The sequence below is a fragment of the Phyllostomus hastatus genome, unplaced genomic scaffold, assembly GCF_019186645.2.
Source record: "Phyllostomus hastatus isolate PE091 unplaced genomic scaffold, TTU_PhHast_1.1 phas_contig_1162, whole genome shotgun sequence".
NCBI lineage: Eukaryota > Metazoa > Chordata > Mammalia > Chiroptera > Phyllostomidae > Phyllostomus > Phyllostomus hastatus.
In genome coordinates this window covers 2,199,645-2,223,734 of record NW_025333537.1, presented here as the reverse complement: position 1 = coordinate 2,223,734, position 24,090 = coordinate 2,199,645, and the positions used below count along the sequence as shown (strand labels likewise).

General features: G+C 52.4%; 1 protein-coding gene across 1 annotated transcript in view; it reads left to right on the top strand.

Moving 5' to 3' along the window:
• Positions 1-5,397: 5,397 nt before the first annotated feature.
• The window catches only part of SSH1 (slingshot protein phosphatase 1), a 55,921-nt gene continuing 37,228 nt past the window's right edge, over positions 5,398-24,090 (top strand). Inside the window, exons 1-2 of the mRNA XM_045841396.1 lie at positions 5,398-5,626; positions 10,042-10,082. Coding sequence (XP_045697352.1) covers positions 5,558-5,626; positions 10,042-10,082 — 110 coding nt within the window. The 5' untranslated portion in view covers positions 5,398-5,557. The remainder of the gene's footprint in view (positions 5,627-10,041; positions 10,083-24,090) is intronic.

Below are 24,090 nucleotides of genomic sequence, written 5' to 3'. Positions count from 1 at the left end.
TGCGATGTTTTATCTTTAGTAGAAGGGGACAGAGTTGTTTGTGAAGTCAGTCCCCATAGGGTCTGACTTTAAAAATTATTATCTCCACATTCGATGGTGCCGTGTGAATGGGTTTCGCTGTCTGCCGTCCAGTGGAAACGTGTTCAGGACCTGCCACGTTGAAACAGCACGTACAACGTGATACCGTTTTTGTCACATGAGGTGGTGTGTTTATGTTATACTGTTTGGGGCTATTCGCCCAAAATGGGAATGGCCCCTCTTTCCTGGAGGTGGCATTGGAGACAGGGGAGTCGGACTTTCTTCTTTATGTTTTCTGTATTGTGTAAATCCTGGAGGTTACGATTGGAGGTTAAGACTCAGAAAAGTTATAATAAAGCTCATTGTGTCTGAGAGAGAGAGAGTGTGTGTGTGAAGGGGTTAACCTGTTACTCTGTAACTTCACGTGGCTCCCCCACAGAGCCTGCCTCCTAGTAAGCCATCCTTCTGCCCTGGCTGGAGTGTCCCCCCCCTGCTGCCACCGCACCCCCACCCCCCGCCCGGAGCTGCTGGGAGGCCACATTGTTTATTAGCCAACCAGTGGTTCAGAAAGATCCTTGATTCCTAACACTTTAGCCAAATAAACAAAAATTACTTCCAAAGGTCTTTTGTGGCCTTTTAGCACGATCAGTAAACTGGACTTCAGAATAATTCCTCAAGGGCCTTGCCATCACCCCACCGAGCGAGCCCTGTACCCCTGTGGGACTTAGGGCACATCCCTTCCTCTTTGGGGGCCTTAGTTTACCCAACTGTAAAATGGGCAGGTTCAACCAGTTTGGTGTTTCTCAACTTTTTCTTTTCCTTTTTATTTTTTATTTAATTCTTACCCAAGGGTATGTTTTTATTGATTTGAGAGAGAAGAGAAACATCCATGTGAGAGAGAAACATTGACCTGCTGCCTCCCACATGCACCCCAACCAGGAATTGAATCCCCAACAGATATGTGCCCTGACTGGGAATCGAACCTACAACCTTTTGGTGTACAGGATGATGATGCTCCAACCAACTGAGTCACCTGGCCAGGGCCAGCTCCCTCCTCTTTACCCTTCCTTTTTGGAGTTTGCCTACCCTTCACCCACAGTTGCCTCTCTGGGGTGCAGGGGCAGTGATAAGGCCAGGACTCTGGAGCCCGGCCGACTCGGTCAGCACCCCAGCTTTGTCCCCCTTACTGTGTGGTCTTGGGCTGGTCCTGAAGGAAACTGGAAGGCAGTCAGGTGGTTACAGGGCCGAAGGTGCAAGTGCACACGCTTTAGTGTCCACCCCTAGCTCCACCCCTCATGGTCCCCAGGATCTCAGACAAGTTCCCCCTTAAAGCCTCATAGGCAGATTTGAAAAAAACAAACAAACCAAAAGCTAAGTAACTAGAGACTTTCAATAATCGCAAAAGAAATAGCGATTGCCGCAGGACACATTGCACAGTATACGCCCAGCAGGTATGTTTAACAAAATCCAACAGAATAAAAACGTGAAGATCTTGTTGCCTTTACTCAGTGATTCATGGATCTAGCAGCCTCCAGTCTAGCAGATGGAAAGGACGTCCGGCATGCTGTACAAAACGAAAGACTCTTCCAGACAGAAGGGAGCTGGAACAAGGAAGCTATACGTGCTACGCAGAAAAGCAGTCTGGCTATCACAGGAAGACTTTTCTTTAAGGGATGGCCGGGGTGTATGGGGCAGATTTCCTAACTGGTACTGATCAAGCAATTCCTGGCTGACTGGTTTAAGGTTCTATTTCTGGGAGAGTTGGAACGGTAATTAAGTTAAATCTAGGTTTGATGACATGGGGCTTAGCATAAGCAATTCCATTTTGGGCCTGTTGTCTTGTCTTTAGGCGCTGGCCAGGTAGCTCGGTTGGTCGGAGCATCATCCCCTTGCGCCGGGGTTCCAGGTTCCGTCCCTGGTCAGAGCACACTCAGGGGTGAACCAGGGAACACGTCAGTGGGTGGAACAGCAAACCCGTGTTTCTACCTCTCTGTCTCCCTCTCCCTTCCTTTCTCTCTCTAAAATCGACCTCGATGTGTTTGCGTTTGAGAAGTGAGATATCATTGGTCAGCTGAATATGGCCCATAATTTTGTCTTTTACTGCACATTTAAAATAAGTGCTTAATACCCACGGCGGCCTGTCCAGCAAGAGCGAAGCTCCAAGCGCAGGCGTGTTGGGCCAACTGCGCTAATAGGAGGAGGGGCGCTGCCATCTATAAACTTCTTTTTGCAAATGGGGAGCCACTCCTGACAAAGCTCTCAGACAGAACAGAGTATAGAGTCTTCCCTCTTTCGAAATGTAGCTGCATTTCTGACAATTTAGTAACAAATACTTTGTGTTAATATATGACATGGAGTTAGGCTCTGGCTTCAGATAATTACAAATCCAGTTTTCGCCCAGGCGGGTGTCTTGTGGGAACGGAACAATTCTTTCCTGAGTGGCTGGCCTGCGTCTCGCAGGACATTTAGCTTTGCTGGCTCCTTCCTCTAAACTCCAGTAGCACCAGTAGCTCTACAGTTCTCATTGGTCAGACAATCAAAAATATTCCCGTCCTGGCTGGCGTAGCTCAGTGGATTGAGCGCGGGCTGCGGACCAAAGCATCGCAGGTTCGATTCCCAGTCAGGGCACATGCCTGGGTTGCCGGCCACGGCCCCCAGCAACCGCACATTGATGTTTCTCTCTCTCTCTCTTTCTCCCTCCCTTCCCCCTCTAAAAATAAATAAATAAAATCTTAAAAAAAAGGAGTTAAAAAAATTAAAAAAAATATTCCCATAAATTTCCTCCCAAAAAATGCTCCATAGGGGCTGTAGTGCCCCTGCTGAGAATCACCTTTGAGACAAAAGGTGCAGGAGACCCAAACCCCTGAATCTGAGGGAGGCAGGGGGAGGGACCTAGGAGGGCGCCTGGGTTTCTGGTTGGGCGGTGAGATGGATGGATGGTGTCAGTGTGTGAAGATGGGAGGCAGGACTGGACCGCTGCCTTTGCTTGTGCGCGTGGAGGCAGAGGCCAGGGAAGGGATTTGGGATGAAAGAAAAGCTTCCAATTACCGAGTCAAGCCAGCGCCACCTTCTTGGTGTCTTACTCCACGTCCCTCTGTCCATCCCCATCCTGACCACCTCTCCTGGGGAAAGACAGCAGCAGTCAGTCCCCTTGCTGGTCTCCCTTCACTCCTCTGTCCCACAGTCCATTTTCCACGCAGCAGCCAGAGCTTTCCACAGCGCCCCCTGCCTCTGGCCATTCTGTCTCCGGAAAGCCTTCCCTGATCTCCCTACCCCCCAACCAGCCCGCCGGTGAGGAATAGAGTGAAGAAATAAAGCGGAGTCACTACAGTCACGCTGCTAAATTACTAAAATCAAGTAGGTTGAAGTATGAGGAAATGGATTCTATTCTTGTCCTAACTAGCCTGGGAACTTAAACTTATGAACTTTCCAGTCCTGTGTCAATGCCTGGGTATACATCAGACCTCCAGATTACCCTGTGATTAGCCCCGAAGGACTCGCCTATCCAGACCATCTGGCATCCATCATCCAGACTCCCTCTCCTCTGACTGGTATGGTCCTGGGCCAATCCTAGGCTAAGAATGCCGGACTGAGTATTCTCAGGAATGTGCTTTTTATTATAAGAAACCTTAACTTTCTTTTTGGGAATATTTCTGGGTTTTTGCCTACCTAGGTTTCCAGTTTACACACACTGTAAGACCCTTGAATAAATCTTTAACATTTCTTTCTAGCCAATGTTTCCTGATTCACTTATGCTTAATCGACACTGGGTTTCTGGACACATAGAAGGAATTCATATACAAAGATTAACAAAATAATTTTCAAAACGTGCTCAGTACAGTAGTACCTCCTTATCCATGGGGGATATGACCCAAGACCCCCAGTGGGTGCCTGAAACTGTGGATAGTACCAAACCCTATATATGCTATGGTTATTCCTATACATATATACCCAGGATAAAGATTGATTTATAAAGTAGGCACAGTAAGAGATTAACAACAACCATAATGAAATAGAACAATTATAACAACATACTGTAGTGAAAGTTATATGAATGTGGTCTCCCTCTCTCAAAACATCTGACTGTACCGTACTCGCCCTTCTCTTTCTGGTAATGACGTGAGATGATGAAATGCCGAAGCGACTCCTGAATGTGTGGGACCGCCCCTCACTTGCAGTGGGTGGTTTGGGACCACTCCTCTCAGGAGATCCCTTGCTGAGGTCTTCATAAAGGGTTGAAGCCTTCTGGTCCAACACATTTTCTGTTTATCCACCCACCACCCCCCCGCAAATTTAATGACTTTTCCATGTTAACTAAGCACTTACCACACACTGTGGCTGTAACTTTTGCAGTTCGAGGTGCAACAAAACCAGCACAAATTTCTTATTCCTTCTTCACAACTTTGTGGATAGATTTGTTCTTACCATAGGTTTTAACACCCTCAGCATACATTTTTTTTTTCTTTCCTTAAGTCAAGAACTGTCACTTTGTCACTTTTCAAGGAAGCCCTTCTCAGCCTCTTTGGTATGTCCAAATTGTGGCCATCCCTATCCTAGCACTTTGGGACCATTATTAAGCAAAATCAGGGTTACTTGAACAGTAGCACAGTGATACTGCAGCAGTGGATCTGATAACCGGCTACTAAGTAACTAACAGGGAGGGAGTGACACGGGGACAAAGGGATGATTCATGTCCTGGCAGGACTGAGCAGGATAGCTTGAAATTTCATGATGATAATCAGAGGGGTGCACAATTTAAAACTTATGAGTTGTTCATTTCCAAAATTTTCCGCTTAATATTCTGGGACCGTGGGTAACTGAAACCGGGAAAGCGAAATTGAGTTAAGGAAGGACCACCGTAACGAGATTCAGTTTTGTAAAATCCTTATCTATCTTGCTCACTGTTCAATACTACACGCTTCACAGTAGGTGCTCAATAAATATTTCATAGATGAATGAGTAGATGAATGATTTAATTTCTGCAAAGACTGCCTACAGGGGTTCCGGGCAGGGATCAAGGAGGATTTAATTTCCTGGTCCCTGCGACTCTCCACCCCCCTCCCAAGCAGTCCTGCCAGCGTTGCCACCCAGCCTCGATTCCCTAGCCAGTGCAGTGGGCTGGCCTTCGGATCCGGCCCGCTGTCGGGCACGCGCAGACCGGTCTCCCGAGCCGAGGGCCCGGCGCGCGGGCCGTAGCGCGTGTGTTCGGCGCGCGCGGAACGTGACTGGCTGGCCCGTCAGGGCCTCCAGCGCTGCTTCTGCTCCCGCGCCGCGCACGCGCGCAGCCCTGCGCCCCGCCCCGGCCCTCCCCCTTCCCCTTCCCAGCGCTCCGGGTCCGGCGCGCGCCGGCGCGGGAGGCGGGAGGTGGGGGGCGGGGGTGGTGGACGCAAAGGGAGAGGGGCGGGCCCGGCCCGGCCCGGCTCGCCCCGGCCGCCCGCGCGCGGCTCCTAGAGCGCCCCGGGCCCAGCCCGGTTGGCGGCGGCGGCGGCGGTGGCTGTAGCCCGAGGCCTCGGTGGTGCCCGCGCGCTGCGCCGCAGACATGGCCCTGGTGACCCTGCAGCGCTCACCCACGCCCAGCGCCGCCTCCTCCTCCGCCAGCAACAGCGAGGTGAGCCCCGGGCCCGCGGCTCTGGCCAGGCCGAGCAGCCGCCGCACCAGGCCTTGGCCGCGAGTGCGGGGCGGAGGGCGCTGGGGCGGCGAGGGGGCTGCTGCGAGCGGTACGGAGCCTGCGGGGACGCTGCTGTACCACCCCACCTGGCCAGCAGGACTCGAGTGACTGTGCGGGAGACTGTGTGCGAAGTTGTGACCCCTGCCTGGTTGTGACTGCGGGACCCTGTATGCGGGTGTGACCCCCCCCCCCCCGTCTGGGGGTACTGTGTGTTGCCGGTGTGACCCCTGACAGGGTGTGACTGTGCAGTGAAACTATTTGGCTGTGACCCCTCCCTAGGGGTGACTTTGCAGACACTGTGTGTAACAGTGACCCCCGCCTGGAGGTGACTATGCGGGAGACGGGATGTGCGACTGGGACTCCTAGTTGGATGACTGTGTGAGACCCTGGTTCTGAGATTTGTGACCCTGTGGCTAGCCCAGGCCCTCTCCCTGAGTGCCTGGCTGTGTGTGAGACTGTGCGACTTTCACTGCATGTGAGTGTGGCCTGTGTTCTGGGAACTGTGCCTGTGTAATGCCGCGAGAGAGGCCACCAGCGTGCCCCTGTGAATATGTGAGATTGTTTCCTTGACTGCATGCCCCTGGAGTCCTGGCTCTTGGTGTCAGTGGCTGTGGCTGTGTCACAGTGACAGTGACTGAGTGAGTTCAGGATGCTGTGTGACTTGTGTCTTATGTCTTTGTGTGCAGCCGAGTCTGGATTTTTCCTTATTGCAATATCCCTGGGGCTGCATGTTTACCTGCATCTGACTGTGTGGCAGAGGCTGATGCTGGGGCTTCTGCCATCTCGCAGATGGATGCTGAGGCTGCATGGTTACCCTGCGCAGGATCCTCTGGGACTGTGTGTGATCCAGCCTACATGTGACTGGCTCCTTGCTCTGGGGTCGCTGGGAAATGGGTCCTCTTGAGCCTGCAGTCAGCGGGACTGCAGTAGGCTGGGGCGTCAGCCCTCCGAGCAGGTCTCTGCGGCAGCTGCAGGGCCCACTTTCTTGTCCCCACTCTTGCCCACTTTCTCCTGGAGAACCCGTTAAAGCCTTGGGTCTAAACTTACATCCAGGACAAGGCCGAGTGCTGACTGGAAGATAGAGCAGCTGGAGGAGAAGAACGTGGACTGTTTGGAGAAGGAAGAGAAGGCTGGAGGAGGAGGAGCCCTGCAGACCCAGGAAGTGGCTCCGCCAGCATCTGAGCTACTCAGGCCCCTTCTCTATGGGGGAAGTTGACCGATAGTACAGAGAGGTTGGCGCGTGTCTGTGAGAGACAGAGATGAGGACTTGGATTTGGTTCAGCAGCCCGGTCTGTCCCACCGGCTCGTGGCAGGGTAGATCTTTGGCCTGTTCTGCTGGGACTGGCAGGAACAGTTTCAGACTGGCTGCCCCTTTCCTTTCAAGGAGAGGCCGCTACGTGACATATCTTGTCCACAGGCAGATTCTAATAGTCCCTCCTCTGCATGCTGAGAAGGGACATGGGTGACCAGTTACTGCCTGTGACCTAGGAGCCAGGCTGCAGTCATTTCTCTCCTCCCCAAAGAGACATCTGTTCTCCTCCCATTGCGTCTAGTGATTGACAGTAGTGCTCCTCTGCAGTTAATCCCACGTTTCCTTCTCAGCTATGTGAGATGAGGGAAGATGCGGTGTGAGGAAAGACCTCCCAGCCTGGGTCTCTGGTTCTAAACCCCACATTCCCGGTGTTACTCACGCCGGATCTGCTCCTGCCTTGGACACATGAAAAATGCTTTATTTCATGATTTTTTTCGCTGAGATAGAATTCACATACCATAAATGCCCCACATGAAGTGTGTAACTCAGTGGTTTTTAGGATATTCACAAGGTCGTGCAGTTATCGCCCCTGTCTCATTCCAGAACATTTCCATTGCCCCAGAAAGAAGCCCCCCACCCCTTGGTCATCACCCAGAGCCTTCCTCCCACTGCCCACCACCAACCACCCCTGCCCTCTCACACCAACTCTAGGCAGCCACTAATGTACTTTCTGTCTCCATGGATTTGCCTGTCCTGGGCATTTCATATAAGTGGGATAATATCATGTGTGGGCTTTAATCTCTGGCTTCGTTCACTGACGTCACGTTTTCAAGGCTCAGCCGTACTCCTTTTTATTTCCCTTGTATTGGTGAACCACATTTTGGCTGTACATTTGGCTTCGTTTGCACAAGAGACATTTAAAATTATTATATAAAGCACTGTTTTCACAAGGTGCCAATGACCCGATACACATAGACTCAAACTCAGCCAGCTTTTATTTGACTTGCGTCAATCAGCAGCATTCGTTGCCCGGCGAGCGAGCCCAGGCAGGGCTATTTCCTGGAAGGCCAGGCTTCCAGGTGGCTTGAGGCATGGAGAAGCAAGACTGAACAGAGAACGAGCGTGTGCGTGCGGCCAGAGCCCCTGGGCCAGGTGGCTCTGCCTCGGGCCTGACCTTCCTCAGCTTACTCCCCCTCTGTGGGCCTCGGCTCATTCAAAAGGGCCGCGTTCCTGCTTGTGTGTGTGCTTTGACAAATGCGGTTTGTTTCTTTGGAGTAACTGACCTGACATTGCCTTTTATGCTGACAATCACAAGAGAGTGACCAAGAAGTATCTACCCCCAGATCACTTCCTCATTCATCAAAATTCTCCTTTGAGGCAGAGACACTTAGGGCAGCTGTGTCCTGACCCAGCCTGCCTTGCTGCATGGCGTGGGAACGGAGGGACATCTTAGCCCGGCCAGCAAAACAGTCCTCCCTTCTCTCTTAATCGTTTTCTCCTTTTTTCCCCCCAGTCTTTAATCATCTCACTGAAGTCCTTTTATGGTTAACCTTATCGCATTCCTTGGTGGGAATAGGTAGAGGGCACGAGAATAGATAACTCAATAACTGTCAGGAATGGATGGTCCCATTGTTATTTCTGACAGACATTCAAGATGACGACCTTTCATGGGCACATTCCCAAGTCCATTTTGCCTGGGGGTTGGGTCAGGGTTTCTGAGCCTCTGCACGGCTGACGTTGGGGCCGACAGTTCTCGGTTGCGAGGGGCCGTCTTATGTATTGCAGGACGGTTAGTAGCACTGTGTCCTCTACCCACTAGATGCCAGTAGCACCCGTCAGAAAGAGCCTGCAGGCATTGCCCAGCGTCCCCTTCTGAGAAGAGTTGCCCCCGCGTGTGAACTCTGGGTTAGCCCCGGCATGCCCGTCCAACTTTATTGTGGAGGGGTGGTGTGAGTGGTTTTCTGTGTGCTTCACTTTGGGCCCGAACCTCCTGGGCCTGTGATTTTTCTCCTTCTTCAGTGAGGGGGAGTGTGATAACTAACCGGCCACCGGTGTATGTATGCATGCATGCCTCGGCAGGAGACTCTACGTGCATTATCCTAACAACATTAAGGGACGCCAGGACCCTCTGGCGAGTGGCCCTTGCAGGCCAGGCCCCTCCCTACATCAGCTCTGCACCCTTTTCCCATCGCCGTCAGGGTTCTGTCCTCGACCAGCCTTGCATCTCTCCCAGCCATCACTGCTTTCCAGGTTTCTCTTTCCCATTCAATGGGCGCCTCTGTGCAACATACAAAACATGCCAAGTCCCAGTGGTGCAGTTGTTTGCGGTGGGGATTGGGGGGCGGGGGGCGGTGTTCTCATTTCAGTTTTCTCCTTGAAAGAGGGGAAAAAAAAGAAAAATTGCAGTTGGGGCTGAAGTCATGATTACTATTGGAGCCTCCCCCTTTGGCTTTTTACCTTTTAGAAAATATTAAATGTCCCTCCCTTTCTTTCATTTATATGAATAAACCACTCACCTAGAAAGTTTTATATTCAACATTTAAGCCTTTCTGAGAGCCCGAGAGAGCTTTGCAGACCCACGGACAGCCGGCCTGATCCTGGCCACTCTCCATTGTGAAAGACTTGCCTGGAGTGGTGGTTGTTTTTTTTAAACCCGCCCGTTGAGGCTTAAAATGGTGTTGATCACTCAGCTATGGCCTAGCTTGAAGGAGGAAATGGATTATCTTAAAACACAGCCCCCTCCCCTTAAAAAAGAAAAACAGGATAAGATCCAAAACAACCCTGGAAAGTTGAGACCTGGAGGCTGAACCGGCGCGTCGAGCAACAATGCCAGATAGCCTTGTCCAGTCACCAGATACCCATCCGCCGTGCTGCGGAAGGAATGTGGGTAAACTTGGGAAACTTCTGAATTCCTCTGTGGGAATGGCTCCTAGGAGCAGCAGAGCGGGGTCTGAGTCAGTGAGGAAAGGGTGTGCTGTTTAGAAATAACCAGCTTTCCTGGACATCTGTGTCTTCCTCAGACACCGAGCAGAAAACATTGAGACGCAGCCTGAGGCTTTTTGCTAGCGCTGTCTGTGGCGTGACACTCTCTCTCTTTCTCTAGTTGGAGGCTGGCAGTGATGAAGATCGCAAGTTAAATCTCAGGTAAGCAGGCTTTTCTTTTCGGTCTTGAAGTCTTTCTTCCAAGCAGGTAAGAAGTATTCTTGTTTCTTTCCCTAAGGGAGAAGCCTTCCAAAAAGAATACACTGATTTTTTTAGTCGTGCCTTAAAAATTATACATGTTTCGACCTCACTGGTGTGGCTCAGTTGGGTGGGCATCATTCTGCAAAGGGAAAGGTTGCCGGTTCGATTCCTGGTCAGGGCATGTGCCTGGGCTGCGGGTTCAGGCCCCACTCCAATAAAGTCTTAGAAATATGTATACATGTTTAACTATAAGCTGCTTTAATAACATTATATAATGTTTAGGAAAAAAGGAAAATTGTCATTATTCCGCCACCCTTACTTTGCCAGCATGAGCATCCTTATAAACCTTCTTCCAGATTTTACCCTTTGCTTTAAAAAAAAATAAAATCATGTAATGTGTTCTCACATTTCTATCCTGCTTCTGGTAAGGTCTTCTTCTTTGAGGTAAGGACATTGCTGATTTGAAACAGACATTCAACCCCCGAAGTCTGTTAATTCAAAGTGGGTTTTTTTTTAGTGCTTATGAGAAATCTTTAGCTGTGCTCATTTAAAAAATTCCCAAAGCTCTGGTCCTCAGTTGCTATATTCAAGAGTAGACACCAAAAGCATTTTTGTTTTCCTTTGCACAAATTGGAGGTTTTTTCCTTTGGGTATTTTGTCGGTTTACAGAAGATTTAGCGCTTCATTATATAATGTATTCCTCTGTGCCAAGGAGCCATTCTTAAGCTCTGACTCTTACGTTGGAAAAAGTAAACAGTTTCAGGGATATTGTCCTTTAAAAAAAAATGTCGGTGTTATCTTGTGAGGGGGAGGAAAATTAATTGGAAGAGGAAGTATGTGTGCAGAAACTGGGGTCAGGCCTTCATTCCCGAGAGCAGGCTGTTCCCCTGGCCGACCTCAAGCACAGCATGCAGAAGGGGTAGAAACGTGCTGAGTCTGTTCTTGAAGTTTCTGTGTGGTTGCATGAAGGGAGGGAAAATGCTTTTATTGGGGCACATGGCATTTCTCAGGGTCATATGTGTGTAGGGCCATAATAGCCTGTAAAAATCAAAGAGGTGTCCTATTTCCCTTGCAGGGCCCTCATTTTAATGTTACACTCAAGGAAGGACTAGTGACAATGACAAAGTTACTCTTTTCACCTGGTGGTTTGGGCTGCGTGGGGTCTCGGGCAGGGCTGCAGGGCTGGAGTTGGGCAGCCCCGCAAGCGGGGGCAGTGACGGGCCATGCTGCGGGGAGAGCCCACCAGCATGTATGCGGCTGTGCGCTCGGCGGCGGGGAGGGGCGAAGAGGAAGTGTGCTCCTTGGAGGCTCTTTGGGGGCAGAACTGGGAGAAGGAGCCACTGAGCACCGTGACAGCCGTGCAGGGCCCTCAGAGCAGTGGCAGGCGCCCGTGTCCCCCGTGTCCCCACCTCTGCCTCCGCCTCCCTCCAGCCCTGACCTGGAGTCAGAATCACTTCAACCCTTTGACTCCCAACCCTTCCCTTCAGGGCTGTGGTCCAGGACCCAGATTTCTCACTCAGATTGTCTTTGGGGCAAAGAGCTGTTTTTGGCTTTCTTTAATTGCTCCTAATTGGCTGACAGCATAGTGTTTTGAAATGTTTTCAATTAAGAACTTACACATAGCCCTGGTGGGGTAGCTCAGTTGGCTAGAGCAACATCACGATACGCCAAGATGAAGGGTTTGATCCCTGGTCAGAGCACCTACAAGAATCAACCAATGAATGCATAGATAAGTGGAACAACAAATAGATGTTTCTCTCTCTCTCTCTCCCCCTCTCTCCCCCTCCCCCATTCTTCTTCCTTCCCTTCCTCTCTCCTCCTCCCATCTTCCTTCCTCTCTCTCTCTCAAATCAGTAAGTAAAAATATTTTTAAAAAAAGAATTTATAAACATCTGTGATATGAAAATATGTATTTGCCCTTCTGGCCAATACAAGGCCCCTTTCTCGTCACCGTCGGGAGCTGGAGAGGACCTCACAAGGAGAGGAGGCACCACCAGGCAGCTGTGTGTGTCGCCGTATCTAATCCCCCAGCAATCCTCTGGCAGGGGTGGTATTTTCTCAGCTCCCAGGCCAGGAACCTGAGGCCCAAGGCTGTACAGCAGGTGTATTTGAAGTGTGGCCTCTGGTGCCTCTCACAGCTGAGTTTATTGTATTGTTTTGTCCTTCGGACCCGTTCATTCATTCAGTTGAATCATCTCTTAGATGTACAGGGTACAGAACTTGCCTAAGGTCCCCCAGGTGGCAGCACCAAGGCCAGAGCCGAGGACCACCCCTGGGTGCTTCCCAGCATGTCACATCACTCTGATGACCACTGTGAGTTCCTCTTCACGGCTCTCAGCAGCTCCCCAGTGCCACTGTGAGCTCAGGGAGACCCCAGGCTGGAGTTGGGGCCCCGGTTCTGAGCCCGCGCCCTCAGGCTTCCTCCCAGCCCCTCCTCACTCACCTTGACATTTCACTCCCCTTCTCCGGCGGAGGACACCAGCTTGCCCACTGACCCTTTTAGCCAAACAAGAAAGGCTCTGGTGTCCTGGTTTAAACTTTGAGTGAAACTCATTCACATCCGTGTTGTAATTTGCATTTTCAGGCCTTTCCTCTCTAAGCCTCTCCTAGAGAAAAAATGTGTGGAATATTCGGTGGTTTTTGCTTGTTTTGAGGGGAGGAGAGTCAGGGAAAGCAGATTTCTCTTTGCTTCAAATTGACCCTGAAGGGAAACTGAGATGACTGTGTTTCTAAGGGATGTTGGTAAGGGAGAAAAACTGGGAATGACTGGGTATTCCTCTTCCTCTTCTCCTCCCTCTCCATCCTTAACTGATGGGTTTATCTTTGGGGTTACCTCCTTTTGCACGTGCTGTTTTTCAGTCTTTCCTGCTCCCTGAGTATGTTCTTTATTTTTTTTTTTATTGATCGATTTTAGAGAGAGAGAAGAAGAGGGCGAGAGAGAGAAACATCAATTTGTTGTTCCACTTCCCTTTGCATTCATTGGTTAGTTCTTCTATGTGTCCTGACTGGGCATCGAACCCACAACCTTGGCACCTTGGGATGCTGCTCCCACCAAGGGAGCTATCTGGCTGACCATGCTCTTTCTCTAGGCCGGTTGTTTCTTCAGTTGGCCACAGCCCTCACAACCAGGCCCAAGTGTTCCCACCCCAGAGGTTCGCCACTGCAAAGGTTCCTTCTCTGCAGAGGAAGCAGGTACTTGGGTTTCTATATCTGTTCTACGTACTACACAGGTACATGTGCTTTCGTTTCGTCCCTAAGTGCTGGCGCTTCCCTTTATGACAGGGCCTCCGTTCCCTGCCTGCACACACATGTCAACAGTTTAAATGTATGAACCTAGTTTGGAGCCTGCAGTAAATTGCGTACCTGTATGAGAAAGGACAAGGCGTAGAGGAGAGAGGTGGGGTTTGGGGTCAGGTAGGTGCAGGTTCGGAACCTGGCCCCTGTGCCAGCAGCAGCCAAGTTCCTCTCCCTCTGTGTTGCTGCACCTCTGGGGGTCTCGGCCGTTCATCTGTAACAGGGCGACAAACTCCGACCTTTCAGGGTTGTCAGCGGTTTGAACGGGGCTCCTCCCAGGGTCAGGTCCCTGATGGGCTTAGAGAGCGGTTACTGCTTTGGGCTTTGTGAGGTGTTGCTCAAATCAGCGCTAGTTCTGGGCGTCGAGTGACAGGGGCCAACTCCCTGCAGGCATTGTGCCTGCCTTGTCGTGTCGCCCTGGGCCGGCCCGAGGGCCATCACTGTGGGTGCTCAGCGACCCGGAGCAGCCTGCATCTTTTCTCCCCCCGGCTACCTCCCGGTGAGATGGAAGTAGCAGTGTCCACTTGCACGATTGGTGTTGTGGATCAGCCAGTTTCTCTGAAGGCCTCCTGGGAAGTGTCTCGGGAGCTGATAGTCTCCAGCCCGGAACGAAGCCGAAGCCGACTGACGCAGAGCAGCGTCGACGCCGTCCTCCTGCTCCGCTGCCCCGCGCTCTGCGTGAGCGGGCCGCCGCCGCCGCCGGCCTGGGCAGTGCCCTCCTGGAAGCCATGCCGTTCAGACTGTGGGAACTGGTGAGCAGATGGCCTTGCTGGCAGCCGCTCCTGGCTCCCTCGCCATCCTGGGAGCCGCCTCAGCCTGGCATGGGATGCAAGCGGTTGTGTGCCAGGCAGGGCCCCAGGAGAGAAGACGCTTGTGCTCTCTCCAGAGTGTGGATCAAGGGTGAATGTTTTTGGGTTTTTTTTCCAGCGTTTCCAAACCCAAGCGCGTGAAAATGCTCATTAGAGTTCTTTTCATTTTTTTCTTGCCTACCCAGGCCAATGTTTGGGCCAGACCGGCAGGGTTTGGTCTTCTGTATTTCATCTGGTTTCAGCGGTAAGCTGTAAAGTCCCTTAGACCTCCACCTTTCCCTTTTGGTCCTGCCCTGGAATTCCCCAGAGGGACCTCATTCTCTTTAGAACCTTTGAAGTGTGGCTGTGCCTCCTCTCCCCCCCCCCCCCCGCCCCACAGTGTCACGGAGGGGTGGGGTTGTCACGTCCTTGTCTCGCAGGACAAGCTTCCTCATCTCCCCTCAGGACCTCTTCTCTTACCCCTGTCCACCCTTGGGGTTTCTTTCTGCCTCTGGGCACTTTCTTAGCCTGGACTGTATCGTCCCCATTGACACCCTGTCTGGTTAAGTTCTGCTCAGAGGTGTCGGGCCCCCGCTGCGTGCAGGTCTTTGCGGCAGGTCGCCGTTGCAGTTAGCTGTTGCTGTAGAACGAGTTACCACGGACGCTGGGGTCCAAAACAATGTCTGGTTATTATCTCGCAGTTTCCATGGGTCAGGAATGCAGACTCGGGTTAGCTGGCTCCTCGGCTTGGGGTCTCACATGGCTGCAGTCAAGATACGGGCCAGCCCTGGGGTCTGATTTGAGGCGGGGCCTCTCTTCCAGAGTCACACTGGTTCTTGGCAGAATTCATGGTCTTGCAGCCTCAGAAGCCGTGGCAGCCTGCTTCTTCAAGGCCAACAGGAGGGACCGCTGCCGCGGTGTCCTGAAGCTGAGTGCCGTCACAGGAGTGACCGTCCCTCAATTTTCCCAGACAGTGTCACCTGACTAAGGGAGCAGTCGGGATAGGGACGCACTCGGGGTACCTGCGCCAGGGGCCGGGACCTTGGGCCACCTTGGACTTCTGCCCACCAGTCCCAGCGATTGGGAGTCCCTGGGATGCCCTCATCTAACACAGAGGAAACAGCCGTGCAATTGAGGAGGTTTCCATTCAGCGTTACAAAAGCAGCAGGTGTGTATTATTTAAAGGCGTGCCAACTCAGGGATGCTCCGTCTTCGGCGGGGAGAGGCCAGAAGCATCAGGACGCCACAGGGATTGACTGCCAGCCAGCGACTGCCATGTTCCCTCTACTCAGCACCTACTCCCTGGTCTGCTTCAGAAGGCACAGCATCTCTTGGGTTCGCACCCACTTTGAATATTTGGGCCTCTGAAACACCACCTCCACTGACCCATAAACATTTCTTCCCTGAACTTTGGCCTTAGAGAGAAATGAGCCTGGGTTTGGCCCTGACCTGTCATCTTTCCCCCGAGCTGGCTATTGTGTGACGCCAGGCAGGCCTCCGTTTCCAATGGGCAGAGTCACACACACCTACAGGGTTGCCGTCAGAATGCAATGTGGTCATCACGCGAAGCTCTGCTCACACGCCCCGCCCCGTCTGCGCCTCCTTCAGGGCCCAGCCCCTGTGGGCGGTGAGTCACGGCTCTTCCATTTTCTTCCCACAGGCGTTTTTCCCTCTAGTGTTTCTTTGGGACTTGGTCCTTGTCGTAGTCTTAAGGGCACCTGCCCACTAGACCGCATGGCCGCCCTAAGGACACGGCCTTCCTGGCCTCTGCCTTCCTAGTGCCTGGCATGCCCTGGATGGGCCGTGGAGGTCTGGTAATTTCAGTCTCTTTGACCTGTGTCACGTTGAGGAACTCAAAGCGGTTTCGGACGACATGCAGGAACAAAGGACAGTACTTTTCCCGCAGTTTCCCATGCACTTTGGCACTGCCGGAGCAGTCTCAAGACCCCTCTGTCTGCATTTGTCTGCCCACGAGCCGTTTGTTCAACACACATTTGTCGAGCACCTACTACATGCCCAGCACAGCTGTAGTTGCTGGAAATAGAGCAATGAGGAAAGCAAACCCCGCCCCCGTGACTGACATTCTGGGGGGGCCAGGAGGGGACGATGAATAAGTGCGTGAAGCGTGTCAGGAGGTGCCAAGGAGAAAAGTAAAGATCGGAGGGCGTGGAAGTGAACGCTTCGGACACACCCTCCTCTGTGAGTGGCCCCACGGCATCATTTCATCAGTGTAGGCAAAGCTCCTGGAGGGAAGGCGCCATTTGTATTCCCAGTCTCGGGATGAGAAGGCAAAGCCTCCGAGAGGTGTGACTGGCCCCATTTCATTTGGTAGAAGGTGGCAAAGCCGAGACCTGCAGGCGCTATGGTCTTTGACTCCAAAACCTGTGCTCTGAACGCCAGAATTTAAGAGCCGTCTCTACTGACCCTCCTCCCAGTTCCAGGTCCGTCACCAGGGGGCAGAGAGCAGGTCAGCAGCCCGCCGGAAGAGCTGGCTCTGCAGGCTCCAGCCCTAGTGGTCCCACTGCGAGCTGTGTGCCCTATAGGCGAGTCCTGTCACGTGACCTTGCTGCCTTCTCCTGAGGGCAAAAATTGTAATACAGCCCCCTTCCCATACGGTCGCCTGGGCACCCTGGGAATGATGATGAGAGCTGTTTACTGGGTGCCCGTAGGTGCAGACACTGGGCCGGGAGCTGTGCCCTTGATCTCGTCTCGTCGTCACCACCTGCCAGGAAGTGGATGCCTGCCTCCCAAGACGAAACCGCAGCTCCGAGAGGCCAGAGCCGGGGCTGGAACACAGGTCATCGTGACTGAGACACCCACATCCCTTCCTTTCTGATCCGGCTCCTCACAGGAAACATGCAAATTTGTGTTCATCTCATCTCTTCCTGTCACCAGCGCCACGGCACAGGCAGCGGCCTCCGTTGACTCCACATTGTAAATACTGGCGTCCACACACTTTTAAAACCCTCGGGCCGTTACACAGTTTTGCTGTTCCTATAGGTTTAACTCATGTATTATTCCCAGGAGTTTGTTGGAACATTTGATTTTAAAATCAAAATTTGTGTTCAGTGTGCATTAAATATTTTTGTTGGAAAACTCATCCTAGCGTGGAGAAAAATGGGAACAGAGGTAAAGAGTTCATTTGATTCTGTTGGAACTTAATTAACTCTATTATTGAGGTTAACTTAAAACGAATTTTTCTCAGGGTAGCAGGTTTCATTAAACTCCAGCACTGGTGCTCAGAGTTCAAGCGCGTGCTGTGGGGCCTCTGCATCATCCTTCCCGCACGCTTAGCACATGACGGGAGTGAGCGCACCTGACGACAGCCCTTGTGCAGGCTCTTCGCAGGTGACAGTGACACTGGCGATCACCCTCTGCAATGGAACCAAGCTGTGAGAGGGAGTCAGATAGCCTAGGTTCTGTCCCGAGTAGGCCATCTGCTGTGCAACCTTAGGCAAGTTGCTAAACGTCTCTGGGCTCCCATTTCTTCCCTGCTCCAGTGAAGAGCCGTATTGGGTGATGGCTTCCAAGACCAAGCGTAAGAGTCCTCCCACCCACCAGTTCAGTTCTGTACTGCACTGTGCTGCTAATCACAGTAGGTTTGTAACGTGCTGTCAGGAGTTTCTCTTTCATCCCCCCACGAGGAGTAAGCTCCGACCTTGTGGGGCGTCTGGCCGGGTCAGTGCTGTGGTCTGACCTTGGGGTGGAGGAAACTACTGTGACCACGGAAACGACGTGGACCCACCTCACCGGTGTGCCTTGCCCCCAGGAGCAGGGCCACGTGCCCAGGGGTGGCCGTTTAGAAAGAAGGGGCTCCACCTTCAGCTCTCGTCTTGGGACTGCGTTGTCCTGTGGCCAGATCTCTGGGTTTGGACAGCTTATTAGGAAATTCCTCAGGCTAGGAGCACATCCAAAGGAGTTGTTCTGCTTCAAGGAAGGCTGCAAGAAGAACTCGGGATTAATCAAAATAGGATTAGTCAGAGTAAGGAGAAGTCATCTTCCAGAGGTGCTGAGTGGCTGGGCTGGGTGTGGGGGCAAGACTGGGAGTCTGACCTGCCGGGCTCCCCCTTTTGGTAGGAGGGGGGGTAAGTACTGTTGCTGGTTCCCTGTCAGAGGGGATGTGCTGATGAGAAACCCAGCGGGCCCGCCCTGCCGTGTGGCCGAGAGCGTCATGGTGAGACGGGTGAGGCGGCCACATGCGTCACAGAGCTCACCCAGGCCAGCCTGGGCCTGACGGCTGTCGGCCCTGCTGCCTGACCACCTGCATGACTGTGACCTTGCGCCAGCCACCTGCCCTCCCCGAAACTGAGGGTCTGTGGGAGACTTAGAGTCTTGAATGTTGCGTGTGGCACCTACTCCTGGCCAGATACCGCCGGGCACATGGTGCTGTGGGGTTTGCACTGATGGCGGTGAAGGCCCCTTGCTGCGCTCCCCGACTGTCTTCCCCTCCCTGGATGGACGCAGGGCTGCCTTACCTCAGAGGCTGAAGGTCAACCAAGTGGAAGCTAAGAGGAAAAACAACCAATGCTTGACCCACTTCCCCCCGGGTTTTACTGAACTCTGTACCAGACTTGCATCATGTCTTGTATGCTTTTGTTTTTACAGTTTTTTTTCTTTTTTATTGAATGGCTACTTTCAAAACTATTTTTAAAAAGACTTTGTTTCAAAGAAAGCCCTCGGAGGTCCTGTTAGGAAAGGTCTGTTGCTCTCCCAAGGGGCGGGGGCGGGGGACCCTGCGCTGGTGGAAGGAACTCCCGGTCAGAGCTGGACATGTGCTTGCCGAGAGTTCTCAGGCGTTTCCCCAGATCTGGGCCCAGTCAGAATCCCCACAAGGGAGGGGACCAGGCCAGCCGCTGCCCCTGGAATTCTCTTGCCACTTCTCAGACGTCCAGACCTGCCTGTTGTGCGCCGGGTCTGCTGCAGGTGAGGTTTGGGGGCGGCTCTGCAGGGCTGGGGTTGGGGCCCCTGAACCTTACACAAGAGGGCCCCCTAAGGTGCCTGCTCCCCAAGCCCTGGGCACCCCTGTGCAGGCCTCACCACGTGCGTAGCAGGGAGGTGTGTCTCTTTTGAAGCAACCTGGTAATAGAAGCAATTTTTATTCAACCATTTGCTGTATCAGTTCAGCCAGAGTAAATTTGGTGCCTTGTGTATGTAATGGGCTCTGTGCTGAATGCTGGGGATTCCGTGTTAAGTTAGTCTTACCCCTGGAGGTAACGTGTATACTGTGTCTAAACGTGTGTGCTGTGTCTACCGTGGCTCTGTTGGAAGGGGATTTGGAACAGCTTACAGCATTCATAGAAACAACTTGATTCAAAATTGGAAAAGTGGAGCCCTGGTCAAGTAGCTCAGTTGGTTAGAGCATCGTCCTGATACACCAAGGTTGCGGGTTTGATACCCAGTCGGAGCACATACAAGAGTCAGCAAATGAATGCGTACATGAGTGGAACAGCAAACCGTGTTTCTCTCCCTCCCTCCTTCTCTCCTCCCTCTCTACCCCGTTCTCCTCTCCCCCAAATTTTGAAAATAAAATTAGAAAACTAGAAAAGAGAAGCGGGACAGGGAGAAAGGAGGGGAAACACAATGAGGTCATCGAAAGGCGTATACATAGAGTGTATGACTCTAACGTTGCTGCAGTTACCAGAGTTTGGCTACCGGTCTGACTTTGAACTGCCCACAGTCAAAACAAAGGGAGAAACAAGATCAGTTGCTGGCCCCATAGTGTCCTTAAAATACTGCCAGGTTGGTTCCTCGGTGGAACAATTCCTCATGGACACCCTGATAGGTATTCCTGACACATAGTGGGTGTTCGCAAGAAGACCCAGGGCGGTGGGTGGGCAGTCAGGTGTGGGCCCTGCGGCCCACGGAGGTAGCTGATGCTGTGCACCCACCCCACCCATTAACCTGGGTGTTTGTGGTCCTGAGAGGTGAGGTCAGCGGCAGCACTGGCGCCAGAGCTGCTGGTCTCCCGAAACCTTGAAAACAGGATGCTGAGTCACATCCTGCCGGCCCAGCCCGCAGCATCCTGACTCTGATGCCCTTCAGGATGGGAGGCTCGTGGGGGCAGCTCGGCCCCTCGCTGTTCCAAAGTGTGGTCTCAGAGCAGGAAAATGTTAAATGTAGGTCTTAAACATGGGCCAGCATTGCCAGTGCGTGAGGTCCGCACGAACTGCACACGCACAGAGCGGAGCCTCAAACCCTTTCCCGCTGCCCGTGGCACGGATCAGGGCGGCTCCCGTTCCGGATGGCACTCGAAGGCAGCGAGAGATGCCTGTGGGTGAGGGAGACAGTTCCAAGATGGAAGGAGAAAGCCAGGGAGGATGCCAGTGACGACAACCAGTAAAATGGTCTGAAGCTTTTGTCACCTGCCAGTGCAGAATAAGGAGCGTTTTACCAAAATTCAATTAAGTGGAATTCGAAAAAGTAATTGCTAACGTTTTGGAACAGAACTTAGAGGAAAGTTGCAAGTACAGCACAAAGAACTTTTTTCTGAATTGTTTGGAGGGTCTGTCGCCAGCCCGATGCCCTTTGACCATAGTCCAGGACGTTCTCCCACAGAGCAGACCCCTGACCCAACACCGGTGGCCGCTGACCCCGACGTGTCACTGCCATCGCGCCCTCAGGCCCCACCATCTGACTCAGTGACATCCTCTGCAGTAGAGAGGTCCAGTCCAGCGTCCCCTGTTGCGTGTAGTTGTCCCGTCTCTGAGTCTCCTTCGGTCTGGGATGCTCCTCCGTCTGCCTCTGACTCTCATGACCGGGACAGTTTTGAAGGGGGCATCGTGTTGTAGAATGTCCCTCAGTTCAGGTTTGTCCGATGTTCCCTCGTAATTAGATTCAGCTTGTGCAGGAATGACGCAGGGACGGTGCCGTGTCCTCAGAGAAATCTGCCAGGTGGCGTGCCAGTCCCATCTGTCCAGCGCTGCCCACTTTGGCCCCCAGGGTGGGTTTTGTCTGGCTTCACTCCTGGGCACTTACTCTCTTCCCTTTATCGTTAAAAAGTATTCCTTGAGCGATTCTTTGAAATTATGTTAGTACCCGGTCCCCTGTCATCATTTCTGTTTATTTATGCCTGTGTGGACTCTTTGTTCGTCTGTTTTATTCACTGGTTTATAATCGGTTCATTGTGTCACTGACTTCCAAGTTCAATTGTCCACAGTTCGGCGGGTGGGGTCTCATTCAAGCTGTCGTCCACGTTCATTTATTTTTCAAAGTTGATTTCAGAGCGACAGGGGAAGGAAGAGAGAGAGAAACATTGATTTGTTACCTCTTCTATTGATGCATTCATTGGTTGATTCTTGTACGTGCCCTGACCGGGGACCGAACCTGCAACCTTGGCGTATTGGGACAACCCTCTAACCAACTGAGTGACCCAGCCAGGGCCCACGTCCCTTTACATGTCTACGTCGTCTTTAAGCACGTTCTTGCTTTCTGACACTAGGTGGTTCAGGCCCCATCTGGTACCGTCTTTACGGCATCTCTGTAATCCGTCATCTCTCCAAGCAGCCCTGGTTCCCTTTAGTGGAAAATGCACTTCAGGAGCCGAGGCAGGCGTGCGTACTCCTGTTGGAGCGACACTGTCCACGGGCCCTCTCGGTGGGCAGGCTGAGGAGGGTGTGTGTGTGTGTGTGTGTGTGTGTGCACTCACTCGCTTTTGCACCTGTATGTATTTCTATTCCTATTTACCATATTTTGCCGTGTATAATGCGCACCCATATATTTGTGCGCATTATACGCAGGATTCTTATACCTATTATTATACCCAAGGTGTGTGATCATTATATCCATGCATAATGCACATCCTTATTTTTCCCTCAGAAATTCGGGCGAAAAAGTACTCATTATATACGGCAAAATATGGTAAGTACATTGGGAAACATGGGTTCAGACACATCTTTGGGCTCATGCTAGTTTTCTCTCCATATTCGTAACTCCCTTCTCCGACAGTGAGAAACACGACTCCCAGTTGTCTCTGAAACACTCCCGTGTTGGATCAGCAGCCCCCGTCATGAAAGGGAAGAGCCCGTGGCTTGTAGCTACGGTGGTAGGGTGGGGAGGGACAAGGCGTGAAGGTGGAGGACTGGGGAATGGGACGAGAGAGGGAAAGGCCGTGAACAGAGACCCAGAATAAAAGAGTTTATAAGGACAGTGATACAGGAAGGGACACATAGAGTACGGGAGAAATAGCGTGAGAGGTAATACAAGGAAGGTTTTTATTATAAACCCCTTTTTCTGATTGTGTTATAAGCTCCTTGGGGTCAGAGGGTATCGAATGACACATTTCGGTTGACCACATATAGGGGCTAATTGTGAGTCCCACAGAAAGCTAGCACAAGACGTTTGGACTCTAATCTGTAGACTAGGTCTCATCATTGAAAGCCCTGGAGCTGGGAGACTGCGTAACAGGAGCAGTGGTTAGGAACTGTGCGGGGTGGGCTCCACACCACAGGTGCCTGCACTGACTCTCATTAGGCTGCAGGCTCCCGGGGCTATGCTTTAGCTAAAGTTAAAATGACAGTCATTCATCAGTCACACTAACTGCATTCTAAGTGTTCAGTAGGCATGTGTGGCTAGTGGCTATCATCTTGGAGGGCACAAGTAGAGAACACGTCCCTTTTCCTCAACAGCATTGCCCCTCGGGGACCATGGGTAGCTCCCCAGCAGAGAGCCAAGCACCCATGGGGGCTTGTGGATGCTGCATGACTCACTGTGGTGAGGGGGGCCGGAACGGCAGTGGTGACTAAGGGGCTGGGAAGGAGGGGGCCCCTGGAAAGGTTAGGGCTTGGCAACCAGTGACTATGGGATGGGGCTGCATACCAAAGAAGGGACTGAGAACCTGGGACAGTGGAGATAACCATTCTTGGAATTTTTGAGTTGTTTCAAAACATTTTCTTCATGTGACTGTTATTTCCGGCTGGCTGGGTTGTCCCTGCTGCCGCTGCATTTCCTGCACAGTGCCCTCACCAAGGGGGCTGAGATCCTGGTTTACCAGATGTACGGGGGACGGTGGCACCAGCTCTGGCCTCTGTAGGCAGGACCTGGCGGGCTCTTGGTGGGGGTGGGGTGCTATCCGAAAACTATCCTAAGGCTTGTAAGGCCAAGTCAAGGCACATCACTTGCTGTCTCATTGACACAGTGGAAAAAATCCTGCTTTGGGGAGCTTGCTGGTATATTCAGCTGCTGGCTGCTACCCATCGGTATGAAGGAGAGCTGTGGAGCTGGCTTCAGAGAATGTCTCTTACTGTCTGAAATACTTCTGGACATTCCTCTCGTCTGAGAGAAGCCTACGCCTTCCAGCCAAACAATCCCTGGCCCAGCAGCGAAGCCATGTGTGAGGAGCCCCGCCAGCGCTGCTGGCCTGTGACCCCATTCCCCAAGTGCGATGCCCTGCAGAGCTGGAATTTCCCTGCGCTCAGCCTGCTGTGTTTCAGGGACAGCGTGGTGGCACTCTGGCTGGTCGGTGTGTCAGGTGAGCTCCTTGTTTCCTCGTGCTCTGAGCTCAGTGTGTGGCACCAGGCCCTGCCAAACTGGGCTGCGGAGCACAGGCTGGAACGAACGAGGCCTTGGTGCAGCTCAGGGTCTTCGAGGCTTGCATGTGAGTTCCAGGCGAGGGGCGGAGCTTTCTCCTCCACCTGCAGTCTCCCGGCCTTCTCCACAGAGTAAGTCTCCCATCTCCTTTACACCCTCATGAACTTCACCTTGCGAGGGATGGGCTTCTGAATCCCGACTGTCACCAGTAGTGGTTTTGGGTGTTACCTGCTGCCGTTGTTGCTGCAGGGCCAGACCATCAGCCCTCCGACCCGGGGATTCCGCGGGAAGAGCACTGAGCTTGGAGCCTCTCAGCCCCGTTCTGCCCCTTATTAGCCATGTGACCGCAGAGAAGGCATTTA